Here is a 17,926-nt window from a genome sequence, read left to right as displayed (position 1 = left end):
CGCGGACCGTCCCTCAGAGGCGCGGACCCTCCCTCGGAGCGGGAAGCGGACCGTCCCTCAGAGGCGCGGACCGTCCCTCAGAGCCGGGCGCGGCCCCTTTAAGGGCAGCGCGTGCGCGCGGGGGCGGTGACGCTGCGCGGGCCCGCGTGTGAGGGAGCCAAGATGGCGGCGGCCTGAGGGGAGCCATGGCGGGGGCGGCGCGGCGGCTGCTCCGCAGGGGCTTGGGCGTGGCGGCGGGGCCGCCGAGCACCCGCCAGCTGCGGGAGGCTGAGGAGGCAGCCCCGGTGTTCCAGTACGCCGGGAAGGCGGCCAAGCGCAAGGACCGCGTGTTCGTGTGGGGCTTCAGCTACTCGGGCGCCCTGGGCGTCCCCAGCTTCGTGAAGCCGGACGAGGGCTGGAAGAAGCCGCGGCGCATCCAACCCACGCCGTACCGCCTGGAGACGGAGGAGAAGGTGCGCCCGGTCACCGTGTCTCCCCCGGCCTCCGGAGCCTGGTCAGGGCTTGGCACGGCCGAGAACGGCGTTACTGAATCGGGTGTAAAGGCTTTGCCGTGATTCAGTGGTTTTTATCACTGATATAGTGGTATTGGTTGGAATGATTACTGTTTTAACTGCAGCGGCATATAGTTCAAAAAATATGTGTTTGTAATTTTGTCAGAGGCATTAGAGAGCCGGGGTGTGAAGAGCATTTGCCAGATTAAATGGGCCTCTTCCAAGTGGCGCCGTGGCTGCTCCCACCTGACAAATGGGAAGCTTGTGTTGAAAATCACGTTATTCTTTAGCCTACATGTTTCACTCCTGCTCTGCTGCCTACTGCAGAGAAAGTCAGAGCATTCATAGAATACCCTGTGTTGGAAGGGGCCCAGAAGGATGATGGGGTGCAGCTCCTGGCCGTGCGCAGGACAGCCCAGCAGTCCCACCCTGCACCGGAGAGAGTTATCCAAAGGCTCCTTGATTCTCCGACCATTCCCTGCGAGCCTCTTCAGTGCCCGGCCACCCTCTGGGGGAAGAACCTTTTCCTGAAATCCAGTCTAAAACTCCCCTGGCACAGCTCCGGTGGTTCCCTCGGGTCCTGTCCCTGCTCCCAGAGCAGAGCTCGGAGCTGCCTCTCTGCAGCCCTCAGTGAGAGTCTCCATTTCTCCAGGCCGAACAAACCAAGTGGCCACAGTTGCTCCTCATGTGGCTCTTACGCCGGGCTTGTTTTGTCAAAAGGAGTAAAACATGTTATTCTCTTAGTATCTCTGTATCTTTCTTTGGTTTGGTTGTTTGTTTGGTAAGGTTTTTTTTCTTTTTTTTTCCCTCTCTTTCCCTCCCCCTCCCCCCCCTCCTTTTTTCACCTTTCCTCCCCCTTTTCTTCCCCTCCTTTTGGACCTGAGTTTTCACCATTCTGCTTATCACAGAAGAATCTTTTTGACAATTTTTGGAAGAGCATGCATGCTATGAGTTTGGGCTGCATGTGGATGTGGCTTAATGAAGAATGAGTGCTGATGAACAAGCAGCTTGGAATGAAACTTGATTTTCTAAGCCACAGTTTCTAACTGAACGGTGTGGGTTTTGTCTGTCTTCAAAGATATCATCTGCTGCCTGCGGGTATGGATTCACACTGCTGGCTTCTAATACCAGAGACATCACCAAAGTGTGGGGCATGGGGCTCAACAAGGATTCCCAGCTTGGATTCCAGAGAAGCAGAAGAGATCAAAGTAAGAATTTAAGTATTTTAAAGACTCACAGGGTGACACTGCAGTATGCCTGTGGTGCAGGAATCTTCATGTCTTTGGAGCTCTGAAAAAACATCAGGAGGCTTTGATGCAGTCCCAGGCTGTGCTTTATTTTTTAAACAGGTCTGTTTCTGAAATTTGTCTGGTTTTGTGTGCATTGTAATCGGTCAGTGTCTGCTTCTGTTCTGTTCACTGCACTTCATTACTTTCATCTAGACGGGAATGTAGCTGTTTATTCTGCAAAGTGTGATGTTGGTTAATGTGTGGCTTTGAATGTGTAGTTTGGTAGTAGGCACAGTGTAGTTAATAAAATCATTTTAGCAGGTCAGTTTGCTTGCTTCTGTTGGCTTTGCACTTAAAAACTAAAGTCCTTTAGTCCTTCTTCCCTCCCCAGTTAGAGTTTTTTTAATACAGTCTGTGGATTTTTTGTGAAGCTGTAGGGGATCTTTTAGAAATATTTTAATAGCAAGTTGCATTTTGATGGAAAAACATGCTTTTCAGTCATTTTGTCTTACACCAGGCTCTCAAACTTATTTAAGAAGACTATTTCTGTGCAGAACATTGCCACCTACCACCAAAGACAGGAAAAACACAATTTTTCCTCATAGAATGGCTGTGTAGACATTCCTCCATAAACAGCTGAGGAAAATCATGATAAGAGCAGTTTTTGTCATTATGGTGCATAAGAGTGCAATCCATCAAGGTGGGATGTGTCTGATACGGGCAGAAGATTAAACCTGGTGGAGAAGCAAAAGAAAATTGCAGCTGCAGTGCAGCGTGTTGAGGTTTGCAATGGTGCTGCTTTGTGGTGGCACACTGGGTAGTTCTGTAAGTGTCTGCTGGAACAGCAGGTGTCTGCTGGAACAGCAGCTGCAAAAGGGGGCTGCAGAAGTCTCTGCTCACTCCTGCTTTTAAAGGTTTCAGCTCTTGCTGGGTATTAGCTCTGTATGTGCTGATGTCTCAGGAGTGCCTTGAAATTACCTTGTTTTTCATCTGACCTGGAAATTGTTTTTGTCAGAGAATCCAGAAGTAGGATAAATAGTTTTGCAGTTCAAGCCCTGCTAAGTAAGAGAGTGTGTTTGGCAAGATCAGTTGAAAATGTGGTGAATGTCAGTGGGGTTGCTGCTGCTCCATGTTTAATGTCCCCCCGACAAGTTTTCCTTTGGGATGTGTTGCTCATTGCTGTTTTACAGACTGACTTTGGTGCCTGCTGCTTCCTACACGGTGTTGCTGTAGATGCATCATTTCCAAGGGAATTTGCAGCCTTCTGACTTTTAGATGGTTGTATCTAAACTACTAATATTTCACACCCTGTTCCATAGCCACCTCGTTGTCTCTTTTCTCCGCATCCCCTCAGTGATGGTTACTACAGATCCCAGTAGCATTTGTCTTTCTGCTGGAGGGAACAGAGAGAGGAAAAGGGTTTTTTTTGCTTTGTAACTCCCAAGTGTTTCTAGATGGATAGAGAGTTGGTTGCCTTTAAGTTGCTGCTCTATTGCATGGCAGATGGGCCACCAAGCTGCCAGTTGTGCTGCCTGTCCTCACATCCAGTAGTGTCTTACTGCAAAAGACCATGTGTAGATTTTTTAAATTTATACTTTTTTTAATTTTAGGTGTGTTTTGTGTTGTTTTTTATTGAAGGCAGTGAGACCCAGTAAAGCACTGCTGCCTGTGTGCAATATTGCTTTGGGTCCCCCAGGATTTAACTTATTACAGTTGACCTTGATTTCAAGGCTTTTTATCTGCCCTTAACCTTTTCCCTGGTACTGATTTGTGGTTTGCTATTCTTCCCCCCACCCCTCTCCCTGTTGACTGTAACTGATTACATGTTCTTCAAGTTGCTAAATCTTTATAAAGTACACCATGTCATTTTTCATAAATGTAAGATGTCTTATTCCCTGTGGACCTAACCTAGCTACTCCTTCTTTCATTCCTTATTTCTGAAAGTGCCTGTAATCTACTTCTCTTTAAATATGAAGAACTAAGACTTTTTTGTTCACCTTTCCTGATACATTTTTGTGATTGTTGCTCTTGTGCCTTGTTTGCAATATCCCCAGTTGCACAGAATGGTTGTGCATATTAAGCTCTAGTAATCCAGCTGTATTCATCAAAGTGATTGAGCATGTGTGTGAAGGCCTCAGTTCCACACTTCTGCCACCTGAAGCCTCAATAACATTCACCTTCTAGTTATGGTGGACTTCTGTTTAGATTATTGGCTTCAGTTATCTCCATGGCTTTTACCTTCTCCCTCCCTCTGTGATAAATCCCTGTCAACCTCTTTGGTTAATATCTTGGCTTTCTAAAATGTATTTGCTTTTATAACAAAGCAGAAGTGAGTGTGTTAATGTACAATAGGATCAGCAAATATGTGTTGAATTTACTTTGTGAAAGCTACTGACTTAAAATTGTTCTCTCTTCCTTAAGCTAAGGCCTATGAATATGTCTTGGAGCCATCTCCAATTCCATTACCACTGGAGAAGCCACAGCAAACTCGAGTCTTGCAAGTGTCCTGTGGGAGAGCCCATTCCCTGGTCCTGACAGATAGTGAAGGAGGTACAGTGTTGCTTGTGCTGGTGATGTCAAGGGGTGCCTGGCTATGCTTTTACTAAAAGCTGGAAAAAATTGTCTTCTGTCCTTTAGAACTGTATCCCAGGTGGGCTGTTTGCACTCTAAATGGGATGCAGGCAGCTGTTGGCCTTTGTGGGATTGCTCTGTGAGGGAAAGCCATGAGCTTCACTTGGCTCAAGTTGTAAATGTGTTTGGAGCTTTTAACAAGGTTTGTTTCTCTAACCCCAGGCTGGCTGAGTGCAGCCTGTTTGTCTTGTTTGCTCAAATGTGTTTTTGAACAGAGATTTGGGTGACTGTGCCAGTACTCCTGTGTTATTTCCCCTTGAAGCCCCAGAGTGCTATGTTTATAAGAGCAATTAATGAATTAATAATAGTCCTTTATAGAGAAGATCCTGTTTGTGAATTCTCTCCACATCTCTGGGAACTCTCTGGTACAGTGGCTACAGTGCTGCACCAAGTGATCCAGTGCAGCTTCTTAGTGAGTGAGCTGCTTCATCCATTGATTCCCACTCATGTGGGAATGCTGATCTATTTCTGAGTCTCTTTGGCAATGGCAGGATGAGCTAGGCAATTCCCAGCTGTGACAGTGAGCTCCAGGTACTGCTGCTGTGCCTGCAACAGTACTGCTGGGTGTTGTTGGTGAAAATGGATTCAGTCACTTTAATTCAAGTGGAGTTACTTTGAAAAAAGCCTATGCCAATTTTTACATTGCTGTGCTCCACCTTTCAGACTTAACTGTGTGAAAATATTTTGTGGACCTGAAAAGAGGCTTTTCAGGGGATTGGGCAGTAATAAAATTAGTGTGTTTTATCATTGTTTTTCAGTTTTCACAATGGGAAACAATTCTTATGGACAGTGTGGCCGGAAGGTTGTTGAAGATGAAATTTACAGGTGAGAATTCAAAGATCCTGAACTTTCTTAATGCTGGAAACGTAATTGCATGAAAACAACCCTGCAGAAAAGCCTGAAGGTGGAAAAGGTCTGGTAGTATAAGCATGCCATTTAAGATTAAGGAGTCCTAGAACAGGCTTTTGTGCTGCTGGCTTTTAATGCAGGCTGGGCACTAGCAATCTGCTGACTATATTCACAAGAGACAAAAGAATGTCAGCATGGGACAGTTCTTGCAGGGCTTAGGGAGAGAACCCAGCCTTCTTTATAAACTGCTTGGGGTAATTTGTGTTAGTAGCTGGGCTTTCTCCCTTTAGCTGCTCAGAGTACATGTGCTGCCCTGAGGATGTTAGAAGTGCATTTCATTATGAAAGTGGCATCTTCTTGTTAAGTCTCTGTAGCTGCCTCTGAGTCTGTAGTGCTTTTCTTCCATTGGGTTTTTTGTGGGTTGCACCAAAGCATATGCATATTATACTCTGTATAATGGAGTAAGTGAATAGTGGGAATACGTTGAGTTTCTGATTCCCTAGTAGACCAAAAAAAAAAACATCTTGTTCATTGCTCTGTCCGTGATCCACAGCACTTGGTCTGTAAAGTTTGACAAAATAGCTGCAATTAGCTTTTGTTAATCGTGATACTGGAAGTCAGTCGTTGGATTGTTCAAAATTCCTGGTATTGTGAAAAAATGTCAGGGATGTTAGCACTACACTGTGCTCTGGGATATCTGGTTTAGCTAAGTCTAGTTGTTTATATGGGTACTGCAGTATTACATAGTGTCTCTACTCATTCTAGACTAGGGACTGTCTTAGGGTTGCTCCTACCCCCAGTTATCACAAGAGCTGATATTTAAAAAGTGACAGTTCTTAAATAAGAGAATGTAGAATTATGTTCCTTCTTTGTGCAGGTATTTTGCTGTGAAACAGCATGCAAACAAATTTCTCTACTTGTGCTAATGAAGTGGCTTTCAGTAGAGGCAGGTTTACCTTTGTGTTTTTCAGTTGCAGTCTTCTGAAATCCTCTGTATTGCCTTTTCTCTTCTTGGTGGTTGTTTGGTGTCCAGTGGAAGCCATCTCATTCATCAGCTGAAGGAATTTGACAGCAGAGTTGTTCAGGTAAGAGGATCACCTGAACTGAGTCCTGAAAATGGATTTGAAACCAGCTGGAGAGCCAAGCTCAGAGGATGGCAATCATTGGCTCAAAGCTGAGCTGAAACCAGTAACAACTGTGGGATCTGGGCTCCAGTCCTGCTTACATTTTCACTTGTGATCTGGGTCACAGAGTGTTCCCTCAGCAGGGAGCAGGTGGTGTAAAACTCTGAGGAGTGACTGATAAACCAGAGGGTGGTGCTGCCATCCAGAGGCTGAAGAAATAGGCCCTACATGAACCTCCCCAAGTTCAGCACTGGAAATGGCCAAGTCCTCTTGCTGGTGAAGACCAATTTCAGACACCACCATGGGCTGGGGGTGACTGGGAGGCAGCTGTGCAGAAAAGGCCCTGGGCTACACCAGGCTGACCATGAATCAGCAATGTGCCTTGCTGTAGAAAAGGCTAATGATACCCTGGGCTGCATTAGGAGGAGTATTACCTGCAGGTCAAAGAGACTCTTCTTTTCTACTCAGCCACATTCAGAGTACTGTGTCTCCTTCTGGGCCCTCAGTCCTCATTTTCTGTTGTGATTTCTTATTCCCTTTTGTCACTTTTTTATTGCTTAAGAGTTCTAAATTCTGTGTTTGCCTTTTCAAAAATGAGCTGTGAAACCATCCACTTAGACTAGCCATCATTTCCCTAGATCAGGTTCCTAGGGGAGCAAGGGACTGCAGGGCAGCTGAAACACCTGCCATGGCTGCAGTATTCCCAGGCACAGCAGCAGTTTGTTGGTGTGTCTGTGCCCCTGTAGCCACACTCTGTGGGCATTGCTCCTGTTCCAAGGAAGGGTCATTAATTGATGCCCACCTGATGAGACTGTGCTGTGGTTCATCCTAAAACTGTTCTGAATTAGGCTTGTAAAACTTTTGTTTGAATTTTAATGGTTTTATTCTGGGGGGTTGAATACTTGGTACCTTTTTGTGCTTTGATAACAGCAGTTATGTGCTTAGTATTGGGATTCATTCTCTTAACCTTTGATTAATTCCCTTTAATCTTTGTTTAATTTTCAATGTCTGCTTTTGAATAGCTTTTTCCTTGGCTTTAATTCATGCCAAGCCTGTGGCAGACATGATGGTTAGTTCAACATAAATAGAGATTTGAGAACAGCTGTGTGCCTAAAGCGCTTACATGGCAAAGAATTCGCAGCAGTTTGAATACACAGCAGAATTCATTGCTGGCATCAAGAATCATGTGCTTAGCATCCTGTGAAGGGAGAGCCCATATTTACTCTTTGCTGTTTTATTGTGTTGTACTGCTGAATCCAGCTTTCTTTCCTTGTTTTGGATCTTAGAACAAATCAGCTGCAGCATCACTTTCCATAAAGAAAATTCTGCTGTTTCCTGTGTTGCATCTTGTGGTTCTTGGCCTTCTCTTTCTCTAGAGCCATGTGATCAGGAGAGAAAAGTCAAAATATGAACTGATGGACATCATAGAGGTTCATTGCTCAATTTATCTGTCAGTAATGCTTCACTAAATCAAGTCTGAACATGTGACCTTTCCTGACCAGCTCTGACTTCTTGTTTATGTGCAGGTTGTGTGTGGGCAGGACCACAGTCTATTTAGAACCAAGAAGGGTACAGTCTATGCATGTGGATGGGGAGCTGATGGACAAACAGGTAGGAAGTCAGCTTGCATTTCAGGGAATTGATGAATATAGCAAGCTGTCCTAATTGAGAAATTGTGATGTGTATTTGTCATGAATGTGTGGACAGAAATGGGTACTCCTGTGTAACCAAACTGAGACAATGCAGTTCATTTTTTGAGGACCTTTAGGATACTGTCCTGGCAGTCCAAGCATGCAGTCAGAGGAGAGTGTATCTGCTGTTTAAAGCTTCTGAGGGGGTGTGGAAGTGACATGGGCAGCTTTGCTCTTCAATTTGCTGGTGGCTTTGCCTTCCTGGTTCTTGTTTTGGGGTCTGTTCTGCTCTTTTGAACTGATGAGTGCTTTGGTAACTGTTGCGTGTTTTAGCATGGGCTAAATCCTTGGACAAGCCCTTTTTGTGGTGGCTTTTGCTGCAGAGAACTTCCTCCTCACAGTCATTCCTGCTTTATTTGTTTTGCTGCTCCCAAAGCTGAGTTCTTCCCATGATTCTTCTGTGCCAATATAGTGTAACCCAGCTTTCTGTCATCTGCATTCTGGTCTCTTTTCCAGGCAGCAGTTTGTCATGTGAAGTGTTTCCTTCCCAGCCTCTTTGGCCATTTCCCCTGCTGTTTTCTAACTGATTGCAGTGTGCTGTCACTCGTGGCTTTCCTTGCAGAAGACAGATGCAGCCAGTTTGTGAAATTTCATCTCTGTTGGGATATCTGCCTAGCCTGGTTATTGTTTTCCAGCACTTTGGTCCATGCAGACAAGAGATATGAGGCTCTTCAGGGTGTGATTGTACAAAGTTGTGTACTCCAGAGAGGTGGCTTTGGCTAGTGAAAGTGTTTGTGGCTGCTTGTCTGTTGCAGCTGGTAATTAAGCAGTATGGACAGAAAGATCTATTTCAGAGGAAGGGTGATTTTGTTAAAGCCTGAAAAAAATGGTCCCATGCAGGCATTAAAAGTGTCTGGAAAAAAATTCTTCATAATTTCTTCTTTTTTTTCCTTTCAGGTCTTGGACACTATAATATCACCAGCGTTCCTACTAAATTGCATGGTGACATTGCTGGAGTAAACATTATCCAGGTCTCTTCCTATGGGGACTGTTGTCTGGCTGTCTCAGATGAAGGGGATGTCTTTGGCTGGGGAAATTCAGAATACTTGCAGTTGGCATCTGTCACAGAAACCACACAGGTCAGTTGACCTGAGGGTGTGTTTGTATGTGTTTCAGTTCAGCTGCTGCGTACAGAGTTAAAAATTACATTTCTCCCTGTTTTGAGTTCTTTTGACAGCAGTTACAAATATCACTAGCAGACTGCTTTCACATAAGCTTACAAAGTAAACCTGACATGTTTGTGTAGCTTTAGCAGGCAGTGTATTTCCCCTTTTTGATAGGCAAAGGATGGTGCCACCTCATCCCAGTTTGTTAGTGTAAGAACGCCATATTATTCTTTCTCCATCCCATGGACTTACACCAAATTGAGACCCAGCTCAAATGCTTTTGCTAATTTCAGGACAGTAATTAGTTTTTTGACTGGCTAATCTAAGATTTCAGGTGATGCTACTTTGAGCATAGTGCTAATCCAGATGGCCCTTGGGAGTCCCTTCCAGTCAACCTGTATGCTGGTGAACTTTTCATGGACATCCTTAGTGAGTTTATAACTGAGTCCTAAACAAATTCCTGTGTCAGACAGATTAAAGGGTTTTTTGAGCAAACTTCCATGGGGCATTGGTGGAGTGCTGACTTCACACAAGTCACACACAATACACATGGTATTAAGCAGTTGGTCTCCTGTTATAGCTACATTAGGAAATAGAGTCAGGAAATTAATCAATGCTCAGGCTATCTTGGCAGAAGGCTAAGAGCAGACAATTGTATTAGAAAGCTTTAGCAGAATTTTAGAAAGCTTTGTTTCCTGTGCCTCTTCTGATGTAACCCTAATGTAGGCTAAATGCTGAGATCCATGAGGCCTGAGGATAAGGATCAGATTTTGCAGGGTGGCAGTTCTCTGGGCTGGGTGTGCAGTGGAGGTCTGTGACATCTGAAATGGATGAGTGGCACATTTGCCAAAAATGAGAGTCTTAACTCAGCTGCATCTATAGATGTAGCCCAAAGTGTAGAATGGCAGAGCTATGAAATCAAAGATTGCTCTTTACAAATGTCAAGCTGTGTATATATGTTGTGTTGGACTGTACCAAGTAAGTGCAGTTTTCTTTAAGTAATTTTCCCCTGGTATGTTCAAAAATGCCACTGCAGACTGAATTTTAGTGGTCTTAATCCAGTCTGAAGACTTGAAGACGTGCTCACCTTTTGACTTCTCTTTTGTGTCTGACATTAAAAACCAGGGATAAGAAGGAGTTACTAGTCATTCTCAGCCTTGTTGCCATGCATGTAAGCTTTCCAGTAGGTAACCTTTTCCACCCTGTCCTCACTTGAATGAATTTCATGTAGTTCTTTTTTTAATTTTGGGACTTGGACTCAATTTATTATTCAGGCAGTAAAGGTTGTATCAGGAATCCAGTGTATGTAAGCTCTAATCAGAACTAGAGAACAAGTTAAAATGTCTGCCTGGCTTGCAGTTTACCTTGTCCCTAACAGCTCTTCTGCAATCTTGTACAGGTGAACGTTCCCAGGCATTTGCCATTCAAGATTGGGAAGGTAAAGGAGGCTGCCTGTGGAGGGACTGGCAACATTGTGCTGACAGGTGAGTTCACTTCTAGAAACATTCACTTTGTTGCAAGGCTGCACTGTAGGTGGATTGTAACATTATGAAACAAGTATCTTGTTTTCTGGAAGCAGGGAAATACTGTATGTTATGAGGAAAGCTGGGAGACTGAGAAACTTGATTTAAGAGTGTACTGGAGGAGCTGTTTTCACTAGTGCAGGGCATTGCTTCCAGTATGTGCTGTTGTGAGTGCTTCTGCAGACTAGAGCAAGAGCATGGCAGCTGTTTGCTCTTCTGATCTCTTTGCTGGTCATACTGAGTATGGGCTATATAGGGAGTTTAATTGCTAATAAGGCAATACTTGAGGGGAAGTAAAACCCTTCAGACTCCAGTGAACCTGACATATTTATATATCATGCACTAGGATGGAAAGAAGAGTTCTGAGAAGAGTGGAACTGTGCAGCAGGTCCTTAGTGATTGTTCTTTGGGCTCTCAGTGACTGGGGAGCATAGCTGGAGGGTTGCTGCATGAAGGAATGAGGGAGGGGATTGTATTACTTTCTTGAAGGATCATCTCAAGGAAGGTGCTCATATTTCTAATGGGAGTATTGTGATGGCCAGACATTTGAGCTTCTTAAATGAAGAGAACAGAACTAGCTGACATGGAGACTTACTGTGTTCTATGCTGTCCAACTGTTGCCTTTCCCAGGCACCCAGCTTAAGGCAGAATGCCAGACAGTGACATCCAACTGCTGTTTTGGGCATGCATCAAAGAAGAAAGCCATGATAATAAACTCTCAACCTCTGTCCCGTTAGTAAGATGAAGTATTTTATCCAACTCAGTCTTGTGTTGGCATTCTTTCCCCATGAAAGTTTTGCCTAGGAGGTTTGATTTGCTTGCACAGCTTAAGAAAAGATTGAGGCATTTGGATGGGAATGCATTATTTGCAGATTTTAAATAATCAAAAAGCGCTAGACTGAGCTGGAAGAAAGGAAAATATCCCTTTGGCTCTGATTAACTCTTGGTTGTGGCATGAATTTCACAAGCACAGACTTTCTTACAGAATGTGTTCTTATTGTAATACAGAAGAAGGAAATGTTTTTGTCTGGGGATATGGAATTCTTGGGAAAGGACCAAACCTAATAGAGACAGCAGTGCCAGAGATGATCCCACCCAGCCTTTTTGGCTGGTCAGACTTCAGTCCAGACACCCGTGTTGCTCATGTTCGCTGTGGACTCAGCCAATTTGCAGCACTTACAAGTAAGTTTCTCATCCCACTGCCATGGAGAGATCATGTTTGCTGTGTTATTGGCAAAAGAGAAAAAAAGCAAAAGAGCCACCAACCAAAAAAACCCCCAAAACCAAACCAAAAATAAGCTTATACTCCAAAAAGTGCACTCGTCTTTCTTGAAACTGAAGACACACTGGAATGCAGCAGCAGGGAGGCAGCACGTTTACAGGTGTCAGCATGATTCCTGGCATAGCATTTTGTGCCAACTTATGTTTTAATTAAAAAGCATTTTTTTGTCTTAACACAAAAAACTTTTCTCATACAGGAAATCCAAAAGATGTTTTTCATTTTCCTGTATAGAATGAGTCAGTCTGCTGCACTTTAGCAGTTTAGAAAATTACTGTGATAAATGAACATACTAAAATTTAATCTGCAATTTAATTTACTCTAAATGAAGCTAGATATTAAAGTTACTTGGCATTTCTGGCCAACTGAGCTAGCAGCCTGAGGTGGGCAGACCCCACCATTTAATATGCAAAGGTTATGATACTGTGCTCTGTGCAGCCTATGTGGGTTCCCAGCCTTTCAAATTTGAAAGTCATTTAAGATCAGGCAGCAGTTCAGAGATCCAGCTGCCAGCAGGAAAAAATGCCAGGGCTGAGTCCTTTGGGACAAGTAGTGTCCGTGACACTGTCAGTTTGGTTGCAGGGTGCTTGTAAGTGGGCTCCCCTTGGTATTCAGAAAGAGTTATAAACAGTGTTCTGATTAAGTTGTACTTAGGTTATAGATTATGTTTTGGCCGTTTCTGCGGTGCAGCTGATCCAAACACTTCTGAGATCTGTGTGTTTTCCTGAGAAACTCAAAACTTCGACTCTGAACACAAATTTTAGCTTTTCCCTGGCTGTCATTAGAAGGTCACTTCTTTCAGACAGTCAAATAAGCAATCTCCAGGCGATGGCTTGGGACAGATCTCACTGCCTTGCTTACTGGATTTGCTCTGATGATAGCTGCTACAGATCAACTGCAGTTGTCTAACTTTCAGCACAAATTATTCACTTCACAAATGATTCCCTGGAATTTCTGCTGCTGCACTCTTCCTTCTAATAAAATTCCAAAGCATGTGGCATATAAGAGGGGGAAACAAAACTTGTGCGCAGAACTTGTTTCTTGTACTGCTCATTGGACATAATTTTCTCCAAATGCAAGTCCATTTATTGTACCTTTAAGTAAATTGGTAGCTGTCATTCTGTGTGTATAACTCTGTATACTTCCAGAAACACTGTAGCCATATTTGCTACCATCACAAATAGAATTCTTCCTTTTTAATGACTCTGCTCTTTTCTATTTTTTTTTCTCCTGTGTAGACAGAGGAGAACTGTTTGTGTGGGGGAAGAATCTAAGAGGGTGCCTTGGAACTGGAAGAATGGAAGACCAGTATTTCCCATGGAGAGTAAGGATGGTGGTATTAAGGCCACGAGTATATTCTTTGGCTAGTTTTTGTTATCCTGAGGGCAAGGACTATCATTTGCTGTGTGGTTTTGTTGAGTAATTCTGAAAGGAGTAGAAGCCTAAAATGACTGTAGAAGTGCTTTGTTTTCCAGAGGTCCTTGTGTAGCCTGCTTGGGAATGGAGGTATTCAGTAAACCTTTTAGTCTGCTATGACAGTAATGATTTCAAATCCTAAAACAGCATCTGGTGCTATGACAGCACATCTGAACAGTTCTCATCTTCTTCCTGTCCACCATCATCTGCTTGCTACCCTTACTGCCCCTTCCTTCCCCTTCTAACCTGCATTTCTATTTGTATGTGCTGCAAAGAAAACCATCAGTGTTGGTCATCTGTCCAAATCATTACTCACCTAAATTAGGTGAACAGTGTGGTCTGTAGTGGCTACAGTCCACATAGTGGTGGTGGGTCAGTGGACTGACTGTCAGGTTACAGCAGCAGGTCCTTACTCAGCTGTATTCATAGCTGTTTCAAAGTGCTTCCAGTTCCACTGCTTCCTCCCAGATGGCTCTGAGAGCCAGACTCAGTGGATGGAGAAGACTCCTTGGTTCTGAGTTCAGCACTCAGCCTAACAGATGCTCCTGACCTCCATGAAGGCCAAGCAGGAGATGAGGGAGGCAATCAGCTGGACCACCCTGGAGTCCCTGTCTGTGTGTCTGAACTTGCAGTAAATGTGTTTCTGTAGTTTGCTTTTTTCTTTGTTTAAAAATGAACAAAACCAGACCAGCTCTGGAACATTTGCCTAAAATCACACTGCTGTGGCCAAGTGGAATTTCTGAATTCACTTCCCCAGATGTGGACATTGGGGTTATGCTCTTTCAGCCAGCCAGCTCCTGTCTGACAGTACCGTGGCAATGTGCCAGGATCCTTGTGACTGCCAGCCCTAAAACTAGCTGCTGTCCTCTCTCTTGGATCTGAGGAAAAACTTGCTGGTTTAGACTCTGCTTTCCTCAAGTTTGCAGTCGGTTTTAAGTGAATAAGCTTCAGCAGTGTGGAGCTGGTCTCTTAGCATAAAAGCACAAACTGCCTTAGGCTGAGTTGAGCCTTTGCCTTTTTCCAGTTCTTGCTGGTGAAAGTAAGAGACAAATCCCTGTGGTCTTTGGGCAGATCCTCTTCCTAATGTCTAGATTATGCTCTGTTCAGTCATGCTGCTTCTGCTGCTGAACAGATGGGCTGAGGCTACAGTCTCACTGTCTGCTAGTGAGCCTGCTCTTCTTTCTCCTTCCAAAGCTTTATGTGCCTCTGTGAAGGAAAAAGAGGAGTATTTTACAGCTCAGTGCACAAACCTGCCTGGTGCTGAATCTTGCTCTTTCTGCGCTTTCAAATTGGCACTTGCATTGGTACAAATCCCTGTGAAACCAGCTGGCATGTTGAGCAGGAGGAGGAAGAGAAATAGGAAATTGCCAGATGCAAAGTACCAGCTTGATGAATAACCCGCTCCGCTGTGTTTCATGCAGGTGACGGTGCCCGGTGAGGTGGTGGATGTGGCCTGTGGAGTTGATCACATGGTGAGCATGGTCAGGTCTTTTACCTAGAGATGCTGCTGGGTCTCAGCACTGCACCAGGGAGGTGCAGGGACTTGGTGATCAGCTTCTTGGAAAGGAAAATTGATTTTATGAAACCAAGTGACTGTGAGCAGAGAGCCATAGCAGTGTCTGGCTGCATCACTGAAGTGCTCTGGCCTGGCTGCAGGAAGGAAGCACGTTCCCTGAGGAGTGTGGAAATGCAAGGAGTGCTCTGGCTCCTTTGTGATGAGCTCCCAGAGAACCCGAGGCCCAGCCCCAAGTTGGTGAGCCTCTCTGTCCTGAAGATGAAGAGCACCTCCCTTAAGGAAGACTGGCATGGGACGAAATCTACAGCACAGGACATTGATATACGGACATTTCCTGTCACCAGGTCTGGAGTGTCGGTGTTGGGCAGACTCAAACTATTTCTCAAGGGAGAAGTTGGGTGTTTTTTATTACTGGTATGTGGAAGAGAGGTCATGCTAGGTCTTGAAGCCCAGCACAGCTGTCCTGGGTGGCCATCCTCAGCAGCACTGTGCCTAGTTTCTTGTGCAGAAACTGGATGCACAGCCCTTGCCTGGAGGCAGTAATGTGTCTCTGGGCTGTTGAAGGCTTTCTGTGTTAGTACTAAAGAGGGAACACCAAAGGAATACATTCAAAGAGTGAGAACCTGTTTGCAGGGGTGAGTACTATTAAATAAGACAGCAGGCTGTGTGCTGCAGGAGGACAGATGGATGGTGACAGAAGCCAATGTAGCTTGTTGAGGGAGGCTGGAAACAAAGCCCCTGATCAGCTGCCTGCAAAATCAGTGCTCAGGCATGGATGTGAGCAATGCTCACTGCCCCTCAGGTGCCTTCGTCTCCTTGTGCTCATCACACATCACTGCCTTTGATTTGATCTCTTTAATTTATTCCCTACATTCTTTCTGTTTTCAGGGGTACAGTGGCTCTCAGTTGAAATTAGCTGGGGATTTTAGGATTGCCTAACAGGGGAAGGAGTCTTAATGGGTAAGAGGCAGAGCTTCATTTCTTTGTACCTTAGCAGTAAGCTGTTAGAGATGGGATGCAACAGTGTGTCTGTAGCAGGCACTTACCCAAACTCACAGGCAGGTGTGGGGAACTGTCTCCTGTGAAACACTTCAAACATCAGGCAGAGTTGTGTCTTTTCTCTCTGTGTGGGATACTTCAAGTGTGCCAGCTATTTTGGTGGAATCCAAGCTAGTAGGTTTTCAATAAAGTGATTATAATATCTTTATCAGTACTAACAGGAATATTCTTGAGCATAATCTGCTTATGCATTGATTGGATCTGCATTTGAGCTGCAGCATTTTGGTTCACAGCTACGTGACAGGAAACCACTTCTGTCAGCTGAGCCAGCTTCATACCTGCAGGACTGATAGTGTTGTAGTCAGGCCCCATGGGACACCACATGTACTGGCTTCATTAGATGAAATTCTGTGCTGAAACTTCGTGTGTAAACTTCACCTTGATTAAATAACTTTTAAAGAGTTTGCATAAAATATAGGAACGGTGAACCAAAGCACATGGAAATAGAGGCACATCTCTTGAGTTGTTGTTGGCATTCCTCTGTGACAGGTGTTTCTGGGTGGGTGAAGCAGAACAGAAAGCTGCTGTGAAACTGGCAGACCTTCACTATGAACTCCCATTTGGTTGGCTTTAATTTATACCTGATTCTACATGCAAGTTGGACAACTTGTGGTGCCCAAGCATGTCTTGTTGGCCTCATGGGAGTAGGTATGCCCTTTCAACTTGAGTAGGCTTGTTAAACCATGGAAAACACACACAAAAACTCTGGTAAGAAAGGTGTGACAATTCCCTTTGTGGATGTTGCTGTTGAGGTGGGCTGGTTAGTGCTGGCTTCTCAGCTGCTCTCATTCACAGCTGTTTCCCAGTGCACCTTCGGGCTGGGCTGAGTCCTTGTGTTGCATTCTTGCTGTAGAACAAATTGCTAATTCTCTGTGTTAGTGAGATGCCAGTGAAGTCTTCAGCCCTACATAGAAGTGCTGTGTGGCTTAATGCAGTGGGGGTGTTTGTGCCTGCATTGCAGTGGTTGTGGGCATTCTCAGACAGGTTGCTTGGTGGGAAGGTCAGTGGCAGTGAGGGCAGGCTGGCGAGCCCCAGCACTCATGTTTTGGTTACTGTGTGCAGGGAGCATTTTGACCTTAGGCAGGTGCCCTCCAACCTGCTCTGTCATCCCTCCCCCATCAACAGGACAGGGAGAGAGAATCTGAAGGAAAACGTGGGTTGGAACAAGGACAGGGGACCTGTTACCATCCTGGGCACAGCAGACTCAACGTTGGGGAAGTTATTTTATTGCCAATGAAACATGATATGAGCTAATGAGGAATTAGTATGTCTAAACAGAACTGTAACAGTGCCTTTCCCACACCTCTCCCCTCTCCCTTCTTCCCAGGGTCAGCCCTGCTCCTGACTTTTCTGCTTCCTTCATCTCCTCTGCTGACTTTTGTATCTACATGTTTGTCTCTCACAGATTCTTACTCCTTTTGGCTGCTGCTGTTGCAGCAGTTTTTCCCCTTTCTAAAGTACAGTTCTTCGAGAGCTGCTCCTGCTGTTGCTGATGGGCTCAGTCTTGGCTCAGGAAGTGAAAATACCCTGTTCCCCACCACACCCCTTGTCTGCTGAAGGCAGACCCAACCTGTGTGGCTTATGCTGCCCCTGCAGGACCAGGGCCATACAGGAGCCCAGCTGTGCTGGGGGAGCTTCAAGTCACAGCACCATTGGGATCTGCAGAGCAACTTTGCATCATTTTGTCCTTCAAAGTATAGTACAGTAGACAGCCTAAAATATACCAGCATCCCTAAATATACCTGCCGTGAGGGAGTGTATGGGCCACGGGTGCACATGGGGAGCAGCTCCAATTAGAACTAGAATAACCTACTTGATTTGGTGTTGATTACACAAGTGATTTGTCCTCAGATCAGCACTGTGCTGGCTTTAAAACAGCCCAGATGGGCTTCAGGACAGTCCTGTGGTGCAGAGCCCTGTGCACAAACAGCTCCAAGCAGCAGCTGAACAGGATTGCCACAGCAGCTGAGGACTGGAGGAGCTGCAGGAAGGAGGGTGAGAGGTTCAGGCCT

At 45.0% G+C, this 17,926-nt stretch overlaps 1 protein-coding gene across 2 annotated transcripts; it reads left to right on the top strand.

Annotated features, from left to right (window-relative positions):
* Positions 1–148: 148 nt before the first annotated feature.
* RCC1L (RCC1 like) lies at positions 149–16,062 on the top strand. 2 transcript variants are annotated; one of them, XM_066333146.1, is made up of 11 exons: positions 149–452; positions 1,570–1,699; positions 4,142–4,270; positions 5,110–5,176; positions 6,234–6,285; positions 7,851–7,935; positions 8,913–9,094; positions 10,521–10,605; positions 11,653–11,826; positions 13,162–13,247; positions 14,761–16,062. In XM_066333146.1, exons 1-11 carry the CDS (start codon positions 186–188, stop codon positions 14,836–14,838), a joined length of 1,335 nt encoding a protein of 444 aa, XP_066189243.1. In that variant the 5' UTR covers positions 149–185; the 3' UTR covers positions 14,839–16,062. The 2 variants fall into 2 exon arrangements, with proteins under 2 accessions (XP_066189243.1, XP_066189242.1); XM_066333145.1 differs by lacking the exon at positions 14,761–16,062 and having other exon boundaries at positions 13,162–13,461.
* Positions 16,063–17,926: the final 1,864 nt, after the last annotated feature.

Source organism: Sylvia atricapilla, chromosome 20 (assembly GCF_009819655.1).
Source record: "Sylvia atricapilla isolate bSylAtr1 chromosome 20, bSylAtr1.pri, whole genome shotgun sequence".
Lineage (NCBI taxonomy): Eukaryota > Metazoa > Chordata > Aves > Passeriformes > Sylviidae > Sylvia > Sylvia atricapilla.
Note: the sequence above shows the minus strand (reverse complement) of the source record. Positions and strands in the feature narration are given on the sequence as shown.

What these genes read in the sequence shown, in the direction of transcription:
- RCC1L (XM_066333145.1), top strand. Translation starts at nt 186, where the DNA reads ATGGCGGGGGCGGCGCGGCGGCTGCTCCGCAGGGGCTTGGGCGTGGCG. An exon ending in CTGTCACAGAAACCACACAG is followed by an intron (nt 9,095 to 10,520) that starts GTCAGTTGACCT and finishes AATCTTGTACAG; the next exon opens with GTGAACGTTCCCAGGCATTT. An exon ending in TGGCAACATTGTGCTGACAG is followed by an intron (nt 10,606 to 11,652) that starts GTGAGTTCACTT and finishes ATTGTAATACAG; the next exon opens with AAGAAGGAAATGTTTTTGTC.